Raw genomic sequence first — 12,144 nt, 5'->3', positions numbered from 1 at the left:
TAATTGAGCTCAGGTGCATCCTCTTCCCATTGATCATCCTTGATATGTCTCTACAACTTGATTGGAGTCCACCTGTGGTAAATTCAATTGCTTCAACATGATTTGGAAAGGCACACACCTGTCTATGTAAGGTCCCACAATTGACAGTGCATATCAGCGCAAAAACGAAGCCATGAGGTTGAAGGAATTGTCCGTAGAGCTCCGAGACAGGATTGTGCCGAGGCACAGGTCTGGGGAAGGGTACCAAAACATTTCTGCAGCATTGAAGGTCCACAAGAACACAGTGGCCTCCATCATTATTAAAACATAAAGTTTGGAACCACCAAGACTCTTCCTTGAGCTGGCTACCAAGACAAACTGAGCAATCGGGGGGAGAAGGGCCTTGGTCAGGGAGGTGACCAAGAACCCGATGGTCACTCTGACAGAGCTCCAGAGTTCCTCTGTGGAGATTGGAGAACCTTCCAGAAGAACAAGCATCTCTGCAGCCCTCCACTAATCAGGCTTGTATGGTAGAGTGGCCAGACGGAAGCCATCTTTCAGTAAAAGGCACATGAGAGCCTGCTTGAAATTTGTCAAAAGGCACCTAAAGGACTCTCAGACCATGAGAAACAAGATTCTCTGGTCCGATGAAACCAAGATTGAACTCTTTGGCCTGAATGCCAAGCGTCACGTCTGGAGGAAACCTGGCACCATCCCTACGGTGAAGCATGGTGGTAGCAGCATCATGCTGTGGGGATGTTTTTCAGCAGCAGGGACTGGGAGACTAGTCAGGATCGAGGGAAAGATGAACAGAGCAAAGTACAGAGAGATCCTTGATGAAAACCTTCTCCAGAGCGCTCAGGACCTCTGACTGGGGTGAAGGTTCACCTTCCAACAGGACAATGACCCTAAGCGCACAGCCAAGACAATGCAAGAGTAGGTTTGGGACAAGTCTCTGAATGTCCTTGAGTGGCCCAGCCAGAGCCCAGACTTGAACCCGATTGAACATCTCTGGAGAGACCTGAAAATAGCTGTGCAGCGACACTCCCATATCCAACCTGACAGCGATTGAGAGGATCTGCAGAGAAGAATGGGAGAAACTCCCCAAATACAGGTGTGCCAAGCTTGTAGTATCATACCCAAGAATACTTGAGGCTGTAATCGCAGCCAAAATGTGCTTCAATAAGGTACTGAGTAAAGGGTCTGAATAGTTATGTCAATGTGATATTTCAGTTGTTGTTTTTATATAAATGTGCAAAAATGTCTAAAAACCTGTTTTTGCCTTGTCATTATGGGGTATTGTGTGTAGATTGCTGAGAAAAAAACAATTTAATCCATTTTAGAATGTGGAAAAAGTCAAGGGGTCTGAGGTGAATACTTTCCAAAAGTCACCTTGTCCTAGAGAGATTTACAGGGTTATCAAATCTTCCCGCCAAGGTAAGCCTACACAAAACACAGCCCTTATTTGAAGTGTTTCTAAAATCCCATATGGGAAAAATGAATGGTGGAAAAAACAATTCAAACCATTTCCCTGTTTGACCACTAGGTTTTATGGGTATTATGACTCATACTGTGGTACTATATGCAGCCAATTATGTTCAGCCCTAAGGGCCACAGAGAAACAAGGTAGTTAGATGTTGTTTTTCAATTTGATTCAGATTCCCAGCTATGCACATATGTACAGTAGGCAACCTTTGAAGGGTTTCCATGCTTGAAGATATGTACTTCTAAAGATTTGGCACTTACAATCTGTGCATACTTAACATGTAAATGCAGAGATTAGGCAATGCTCTCTGCTAGTCTAACATGGTAGAATCACTTTGACAAAGCCTGTGCTGACTGCAACATTCTGATGAACTGCGAAGCCTTTAGAGCTCTCCCAGTATCAGAGCTGTCCAGGTCTATCCTCAGTTGCTTCCTAAAGAGCAACAACTGTTCAATGTGCTGCCTGCCAGTAACGGTTCTAAATGTATTCAATATTTCCAATAGAAAGAAATAACTCAAGGCAATGTCTGTTTCCTCCTGACTTCTGTCATCTATGGCATGCTCCTCAGGATCTGAACAATTACCTACTTTTTAAAGGTAGAATCTTTTGTTACATACTTTTTTTTACTTAAAAATGTGTAATATATATATATATATACCCATTGATTCTTGAATATACCTTATAAATGCCTGATCAGCTTAGTTCTATTGTATTACCCCATCAGAACCCCAAATATATGCTTGTTTCACTCCGTTTGAAACAATGTACATATAAACAAACAATTAATAGCCTAAAAAAATGGTTAAAACAATAGTTTTGATACTATGAATTTGAGTGGTTACATTTCTTCAGGCCCATCCCTCAGCTTTTTACCAAAACAGAGGTGGGGTGCCCCTTTGTTATTGTTTCAAGGACTCTAGCAATAAGGGTTTCTTCAACTCAGCGGAAAGGTACTGGCTGAGACCTGGTAATATTATATTAGCACATTCATGACTTTGAAAAAATGGGACCCCGCCACACCGGGTGCAAGTGGAGGATTTGAGTATCAGGGCAATGTCACTCTACAATAGTGTATAAAAGCCTCTGGTGTAGTGGGTAGAACTCTTTCAACTACTGCATGGTAATTACAGACAGTGGTTAAATGTCATTGTTATTAGAAAGTCGTCTAAATAAAGTGAATAATCTCTTACCATGCTTAAGACGACAAAGTAAAACACATTGGAATCAGAAAGATTTTAAAAATCAATTGTTGTTGAATTTCCTCTTCACTTCAGTTTGCTCCTCCATTCATGCACCTTGGCTGGAAAGCGAGTTAGTGGCAGTGTTCCCTTTGGATTGTAATGGATTAGTCTGAATACTGATAGTCACATTTTTTCTCCTCTGTCCAGCTGCTGCCTTACCTGCAGTCCAATCTAACGGGATTCAAGAAGCTGGAGATTCTCAACTTCAGGAACGGCAGCGTTGTGGTCAACAGCAAGATGAAGTTCTCCAAGTCAGTTCCATACAACATGACCCAGGCCGTCCACTGTGTCCTAGAAGACTTCTGCAATGCTGCTGCCATGCGCCTCAACATTGAGATTGACAGTCACTCTCTGGACATAGAGCCAGGTATGAGATGAGATCCTGGCTTTGTCCCAAATGGCACCCTATTCCCTATATAGTGCACTATTTTTGACCAGAGCCCTATGTGGTCATTTTAAAGGTGACATTTACAGAATATGAAATACATAATGTATACAGTAGTAACAGTCGAATCAAAACACGGAGAATACTACAGCAATAAAGAATAAAACACTAATGAAGACTATAAATTGGGTAGAGAGCAGGGGCGTCATGCACCCCGAAAATATGAAGGAGCACAAAGCATGTGAGGATGGCTGGGGGGCGGGTGGTTGTCTGTCTGAAATCATTTTTCATTTTTCAAACACCTGAAACCACTTTTTCCTGCAATCTAGAGCCATAATCATTATGATTAATTCTATGTCAAATATATATATTTTTTCTGCATATCTAAAAATATGCTTGAGCTGTCTGTATCCTCCTAACTGGTGTTCATTTATATTTTTAAGAAACAAAATATGCTTCTCTGCATCTCTGCTAAAATCTGGGTAAAACATTGAAAGGAATGTGAGTTTTACTCAGTACATTTAGTAATTGCTTGCTTTTCTACAGTCTACCAATCTTTCCAGAAGGCATGCCAGCTAAGATAGAGTAGCTAGCTTGTCTAACTAACTTGATTGATAGCCTGAAATATCTTGGTACAGTAGCTAGTTATGAGGTTGATAACCTATCTGGGACAGCTAAAGCAAACTTCATGAAATTCCTACAGATGTGGGATCTTAATTTGATCACCCTGCTGCAGGAGAACTTTCCTGCAATCCAGGAAATGTAAAACATGTAGTGTATTGAGGTTTAAAAAGGCTTCTAAAATTGTAATTTCCACTTTGAAATTACAGACTTGGTTTTCCCTAATGAAAAATGTATCAACCATTACAAAATTGTATCAACCATTACAAAAATATACATTCATTATATTCTGCATAATAATTCTAATTTCTTATTGTTGCAGGAATATTTGCCTGCTGTAGCAAACTGGCTCAAATTAAGTTCTTACATCTGTAGGTGGCTCGTAGTATTACAGAAAAACAACAAAACAATTTACCAAATATATATATATATATATATATATATATATATATATATATATATATGATAAATGTATATGTAGAAAATAGTAAAAATAAACAAAAACACGTACTCATTCATGGGTTTTTCTTTATTTTCAATATTTTCTACATTGTAGAATAATAGTGAAGACTTCTCCGCTATGTAATCTGGTTTCAGAGCTGGTCATGGGTGCACCTCAGCCATGCTCAAGGTCCTAAACGATATAATTAAACCGCCATCGATAAGAGATAATACTGTGCAGCCGTATTCATCAACCTGGCCAAGGCTTTCGACTGTCAAGCACAGCATTCTTATCGGCAGACTCAACAGCCTTGGTTTCTCAAATGACTGCCTCGCCTGGTTCACCAACTACTTCTCAGACAGACCTCTGGCAGTCTCATATGGGGGTGCCACAGGGTTCAAATCTCGGGCCGACTCTCTTCTCTGTATACATCAATGATGTCGCTCTTGCTGCTGGTGATTCTCTGATCTACCTCTACGTAGACGACACCATTCTGTATACTTCTGGCCCTTCTTTGGACACGTTGTTAACTAACCTCCAGACGAGCTTCAATGCCATACAACTCTCCTTCCGTGGTCTCCAACTGCTCCTAAATACAAGTAAAACTAAATGCATGCTCTTCAACCGATCGCTGTCCGCACCTGTCCGCCCGTCCAGCATCACTACTCTGGACGATTCTGACTTAGAATATGTGGACAACTACAAATACCTTAGAGTCTGGTTAGACTGTAAATTCTCCTTCCAGACTCACATTAAGCATCTCCAATCCAAAATTAAATCTAGAATCGGCTTCCTATTTTGCAACAAAGCATCCTTCACTCATCCTGCCAAACATACCCTCGTAAAACTGACCATTCTACCGATCCTCGATTTCGGCGATGTCATTTACAAAATAGCCTCCAACACTCTACTCAGCAAACTGGATGCAGTCTATCACAGTGCCATCCGTGTTGTCACCAAAGCCCCATATACTACCCACCACTGTGACCTGTACTCTCTCGTTGGCTGGCCCTCGCTTCATACTCGCCGCCAAACCCACTGGCTCCAGGTCATCTATAAGTCTCTGCTAGGTAAAGCCCCGCCATATCTCAGCTAACAGGTCACCATAGCAGCACCCACCTGTAGCACACGCTCCAGCAGGTATATTTCACTGGTCACCCCCAAAGCCAATTCCTCATTTGGCCGCCTTTCCTTCCAGTTCTCTGCTGCCAATGACTGGAACGAATTGCAAAAATCTCTGAAGCTGGAGACTCATATCTCCCTCACTAACTTTAAGCACCAGCTGTCAGAGCAGCTCACAGATCACTGCACATAGCCCATCTGTAAACAGCCCATCCAACTACCTCATCCCCATACTGTATTTATTTATTTATCTTGCTCCTTTGCACCCGAGTATCTCTACTTGCACATTCATCTTTTTCACATCTATCACTCCAGTGTTTAATTGCTATATTGTAATTACTTCACCACCATGGCCTATTTATTGCCTTACCTCCCTTATCTTACCTCATTTGCACACACTGTACATAGACTTTTTCTCTATTGTGTTTTTGACTGTATGTTTGTTTATTCCATGTGTAACTCTGTTGTTGTTTGTGCCACACTGCTTTGCTTTATCTTAAAATAAAATAAATAAACATCAAACTATAAAAAAACACATGGAATCATGCAGTATCCAAAAAAGTGTTAAACAAATGAAAATATATTTGAGATTCTTCAAAGTAGCCATCCTTCGCCTTGATGACAGATTTGTACACTCTTGGCATTCTCTCAACCAGCTTCATGAGGAATGCTTTTCCAACAGTCTTGAAGGAGTTCCCACATATGCTTAGCACTAGTTGTCTGCTTTTCCTTCACTCTGCGGCCCAACTCATCCCAAACCATCTCAATTGGGTTGAGGTCGGGTGATTGTGTAGGCCAGGTCATTTGATGCAGCACTCCATCACTTTCCTTCTTGGTCAAATAGCTCTTACACAGCCTGGAGGTGTGTTGGGTCATTGTCCTGTTGAAAAACAAATGATAGTCTCACTAAGCGCAAACCAGATGGCATGGCGTATTGCTGCATAATTCTGTGGTAGCCATGCTGGTTAAGTGTGCCTTGAATTCTAAATAAATCAGACAGCATCACCAGCAAAGCACCCCCACACCATCACACCTCTTCCTCCTGCATGCTTCACGGTGGGTAACAGACATTCGGAGATCATCCGTTCCCCTACTCTGCGTCTTACAAAGACACGGCGATTGGAACCAAAAATGTCAAATTTGGTCTCATCAGACCAAAGGACAGATTTCCACCAGTCTAATGTGAATTGCTCGTGTTTCTTGGCCCAAGCAAGTATTTTCTTCTTATTGGTGTCCTTTAGTAGTGGTTTCTTTGCAGCAATTCGACCATGAAGGCCTCATTCATGCAGTCTCCTCTGAGTAGTTGATGTAGAGATGTGTTTGTTACTTGCACTCTGTGAAGCAATCTAAGGTGGTGTTAACTGTATGGAACTTGTCCTCTGCAGCAGAGGTAACTCTGGGTCTTAATTTCTTGTGGCGGTCCTCATTAGAGCCAGTTTCATCATAGCACTTGATGGTTTTTGCAACTGCAATTGAAGAAACTTTCAAAGTTCATGACTGACCTTCATGTCTTAAAGTAATGATGGACTGTCGTTTCTCTTTGCTTATTTGAGCTGTTGTTGCCATAACATGGACTTGGTCTTTTACCAAATAGGGCTATCTTCTGTATACCACCCCTACCTTGTCACAACACAACTGATTGGCTCAAATGCATTAAGAAGGAAAGAAATCCCACAAATCAACTGTTAACAAAGCAGTCCTGTTAATTGAAATGCATTCCAGGTGACTACCTCATGAAGCTGGTTGAGAGAATGCCAAGAGTGTGCAATGCCGACATCAAGGCAAAGGGTGGCGACTTGAATAATCTCAAATATATTTTGATTTGTTTAACACTTTTTTTGGATACTACATTATTCCATGTGTTTTTTTATATAGTTTTGATTCTACAGTGTAGATGAAAAAAAATCCTGGAATGAGTAGGTGTGTCAACTTTTGACTGGTACTGTATATATATACAGTGCCTTGCGAAAGTATTCGGCCCCCTTGAACTTTTCGACCTTTTGCCACATTTCAGGCTTCAAACATAAAGATATAAAACTGTAATTTTTTGTGAAGAATCAACAACAAGTGGGACACAATTATGAAGTGGAACGAAATTTATTGGATATTTCAAACTTTTTTAACAAATAAAAAACTGAAAAATTGGCCGTGCAAAATTATTCAGCCCCCTTAAGTTAATACTTTGTAGCGCCACCTTTTGCTGCGATTACAGCTGTAAGTCGCTTGGGGTATGTCTCTATCAGCTTTGCACATCGAGAGACTGAAATTTTTGCCCATTCCTCCTTGCAAAACAGCTCGAGCTCAGTGAGGTTGGATGGAGAGCGTTTGTGAACAGCAATTTTCAGTTCTTTCCACAGATTCTCGATTGGATTCAGGTCTGGACTTTGACTTGGCCATTCTAACACCTGGATATGTTTATTTGTGAACCATTCCATTGTAGATTTTGCTTTATGTTTTGGATCATTGTCTTGTTGGAAGACAAATCTCCGTCCCAGTCTCAGGTCTTTTGCAGACTCCATCAGGTTTTCTTCCAGAATGGTCCGTATTTGGCTCCATCCATCTTCCCATCAATTTTAACCATCTTCCCTGCCCCTGCTGAAGAAAAGCAGGCCCAAACCATGATGCTGCCACCACCATGTTTGACCGTGGGGATGGTGTGTTCAGGGTGATGAGCTGTGTTGCTTTTACGCCAAACATAACGTTTTGCATTGTTGCCAAAAAGTTCGATTTTGGTTTCATCTGACCAGAGCACCTTCTTCCACATGTTTGGTGTGTCTCCCAGGTGGCTAGTGGCAAACTTTAAACGACACTTTTTATGGATATCTTTAAGAAACGGCTTTCTTCTTGCCACTCTTCCATAAAGGCCAGATTTGTGCAGTATACGACTGATTGTTGTCCTATGGACAGAGTCTCCCACCTCAGCTGTAGATCTCTGCAGTTCATCCAGAGTGATCATGGGCCTCTTGGCTGCATCTCTGATCAGTCTTCTCCTTGTATGAGCTGAAAGTTTAGAGGGACGGCCGGGTCTTCGTAGATTTGCAGTGGTCTGATACTCCTTCCATTTCAATATTATCGCTTGCACAGTGCTCCTTGGGATGTTTAAAGCTTGGGAAATCTTTTTGTATCCAAATCCGGCTTTAAACTTCTCCACAACAGTATCTCATTAGTCATTTAGGTCAACATTGGATCATTCAGAGATCCTCACTGAACTTCTGGAGAGAGTTTGCTGAACTGGAAGTAAAGGGGCTGAATAATTTTGCACGCCCAATTTTTCAGTTTTTTATTTGTTAAAAAAGTTTGAAATATCCAATAAATTTCGTTCCACTTCATGATTGTGTCCCACTTGTTGTTGATTCTTCACAAAAAATTACAGTTTTATATCTTTATGTTTGAAGCCTGAAATGTGGCAAAAGGTCGAAAAGTTCAAGGGGGCCGAATACTTTCGCAAGGCACTGTATATATATATATATGTGTGTGTATATGTGTATATATATATATATGTGTGTATATATATGTGTGTGTATATAGATATACACACACACACACACACACACACACACACACACACACACATATATATGTGTGTGTATGCATGTGTGTATATAGATATACACACACACACACACACACACACACACACACACACGCACACACACACGGACAAATCTGAGAGGGCACATGCCCCTGTGCTCCCTATGGGTGTAAAATCCATCTGTTATGCTTTGCCTGGGCCATCAATATTCGACTTTTCACTAGCTAATGTGCTAAACCTTAAAATTCAATGCAGAGAAGAAGCCGAGGAGGACCTACCTCATTAAAATCAATCAAATGTTTTTAGTACCTCCCTGAGAGAAAGAGGGTCGTTTAAAAAGGGGGAGAAGGCAGCTTCACAGCTACTTTGATATTTAATGAATACTGATCTTACCATTTCCCCGTTCCTCATTCTTTTTTAACAGCTGATCAAGCAGATCCCTGTAAGTTCTTGGCGTGCAACGACTTCTCTCGCTGTGTGGTGAACCGCTGGTCTCGGGAGGCCGAGTGTCTGTGTGACCCGGGCTACATTACGTTGGATGGTTTGCCCTGTCAGAGTATCTGTGTCCTGCAGCCTGACTACTGCCAAAACGGGGGTCAGTGTGAGATAGTGCCTGGGCATGGAGCCACTTGCAGGTACCTTAGCGTAACCACCTCCAAATAAAGTAAACATTGTGCCATGATTCTGTATATCCAGATTTCTATTAAGCCATTCATTGTTACTACGACGTATGAATTATAATATCCATTGCCATCACTTGTTGTTTCTCTCACCTGTTACAGTTCAACTTGATGTTGTTCTCTTTGTTGATGTTGTCTACTTAGAGTTGAGAGGAAAGCAACACAACATTCTAATGCAACACACTCGCACAAACACACACTTGCATGAACTGTAGTGTTCATAATGTGCTCTAACCCAGTGTCTTTGACCTCTTTAGATGTCCTGTAGGTAATGTCTGGCACTTTAACGGGGAGCGCTGCACTGAGCTGGTGGCCGTGCCAGTAGACCCCTTCCTTTTCATAAGCTGCTTTGTGAGCTTCCTGTCCTTTGTTTATGCCGTGATAGCTCTCATGATATTCATGTACACACAATGTAGACGGACCAGAGAGACAGTGACTTTGGCGTAAGCAAAAGTCTTTTCTTCACTGTGTTGATTTGTACGGTTCATGTATTTAGCTGTACTATATGTATTCTTTCAACACTTACTATATACATTCTAGTAAGAGATAACGTCCCCATTTTGCTTTTAGAGCTGAGAGCTGCACTGGTACTGTAGAATTAATACTAGTGGACTTGAGGTTTTCGGACCAGAGTGACTTTCTCTTGATGTTATAAGCTCCCAGCTTGCAGTCACAGACTTCCAGACAGTGTCGTGCTGACTCTCTGGAACCTAGAGAGAAAATGTCTCAATACTGTAATTTTTCACTTAAGATAATTTTGATTATACCCAATTGAACATACTCCTCTCAGCTACAGAGGTAAAAGGGACATCTTTAGAAATCACCACCACTTAAATCTGGGTTCTTATTAAAGAAAACATCTTCAAAGCTAATCATTATGCCTTTTATATGTGTAAAGATTCCTTTCTGTATGGGCCAACTAAATATGTTTCACTTCAGTAAAGACCATGTGACAAGAATCTGAAACTTCCAAATCTCCTTCACTAACTATCCATACCACTTAACTAATCCCACAACAGCAGTGGTATTCATAGTCGGGGTCGCGGGGGAGCTGTACTGGGGTCGTCAGAATTACTATACATATATTTTCAGGAACAAAAATTAAGAGAACAGATTATTGTATTGGACAATATACAAACGTTTATGAGAAAGCTAATTGAAAGAAATTGATATATATGGAGTAAAAAAAAAAAATCCCATTTTGATAGATGAAAATGCAATGAATTGAAGGTTATTTGTTATTTAAGGTTGTGTCATTAGATTTGGGGTTGTGTGCGGTCGCGAGAAATTCTTGGGGAAAAAACGGGGTCCCCGCTGAAAATATTTGAATACCACTGCCCTACAGTATATGTAAATACAGCAACAAAGTGTTCAAGCAAAGGTTAAAGTGTCAGTGGCTTTAGTTCCCTCTCTGATCCGGTTAGTTCCATGTGTAATTATGCGAGCATTGGGGGTCTTCACCCCACCAGGAACCAGTCAACACACCCACACAGACCTGGATTTGCCATCTCCTATTAACACAGAGTGTGCGCATCCCAAATGGCATCCTATTCCCTATGTAGTGCATTACATTTGACCAGGGCCCGTAGGGCATGGACAAAATAGTGCCCTGCTGTGTATATAGGGAATAGGGTGCCATTTGGGACACAAACAGACCCTAAGACAGTAATCCAGCCCCTAGACCAGACAGCACCACAAACAGTCAGAAATAACAACCGTCTATGAAAATCTAAAGGTTAATACATTATCTAGCTTTCTCAGTCTATGAAAACTCAAAAGGTTAATACCATACAGGGTGCTGCTGACATTATCTAGCTTTCAGTAATCTTATTGTCAATAGTTTAAGATTTCTCAGGTCAATTTTGTCTCAGGGAAATCTATTGTCAATAGTTTAAGATTTCTCAGGTCAATTTTGTCTCAGGGAAATCTATTCCAGTAAACAATGTAGGCATACAGTCGCGTAAGATTCTAAAATAGTTGAAATATCCGACTATTGGTTAGTTAATGTCAGTCCATTGGTCTGTGAATAAAGTGGAGGAGCAGTAGTTTTTGCCAAAAAAGGATACTGCATCTGCACCATAGTGAACTCAGTGTCATTCCATTGTGACAATCTCACAGGTCTCTACAGTGACCTAACGACTGTCTTCTTTACAGAAAAACCTCTTGTCGTGCTTCACCCCATGTGATTTTTGCCCCTTGGGATAATATATAGTTGCAATTGTTTTCTTGTTCGCTCATTTGTTTGTTATTGTTGTCTCAATATCCTTTTTTATGTTTTTTGTTGTTGGTAGATACCCAGACAAGTATACAAGTCTTCCAGGCATGACAAGTTAATAAATTAGAGGGTTGAATGACATCAACACTACGTATTGGGGTAAGGACTTGTTCGATTACTTGCTTTTTAAAATCTTTATTTGACCTTCATTTCTGACCCAGTCATGCCACATTATCGAAACAAGAAAGCAAATCAAACCATGACATCAGATAATTATCATTCAAACAAATTGGTCCATGATATTTCCACTAGTTTACGGGTTTCGCTCAAATTGGTTTAGAGCCGAGTGTATTTCCACAACAGACTGTAAGCCACAGACACACTTCACACAGACAAACCAAAGCTCCCAAAGGGAACGCTTAGTCCATGTTATTCACCTCT

The 12,144-nt window shown here is 41.0% G+C and overlaps 1 protein-coding gene across 1 annotated transcript in view; it reads left to right on the top strand.

Moving 5' to 3' along the window:
- LOC106571273 (uncharacterized) overlaps positions 1-12,144 on the top strand; it is a 33,522-nt gene that overhangs the window by 20,557 nt on the left and 821 nt on the right. The window contains exons 14-16 of the mRNA XM_082961480.1: positions 2,854-3,073; positions 9,233-9,443; positions 11,780-11,862. Of these exons, the coding sequence (XP_082817606.1) occupies positions 2,854-3,073; positions 9,233-9,443; positions 11,780-11,822 (474 nt within the window). The 3' untranslated portion in view covers positions 11,823-11,862. The remainder of the gene's footprint in view (positions 1-2,853; positions 3,074-9,232; positions 9,444-11,779; positions 11,863-12,144) is intronic.

The sequence above is a fragment of the Salmo salar genome, chromosome 15, assembly GCF_965601325.2.
Source record: "Salmo salar chromosome 15, fSalSal1, whole genome shotgun sequence".
NCBI classification, from domain to species: domain Eukaryota; kingdom Metazoa; phylum Chordata; class Actinopteri; order Salmoniformes; family Salmonidae; genus Salmo; species Salmo salar.
This window is presented reverse-complemented; position numbering and strand designations above follow the sequence as displayed.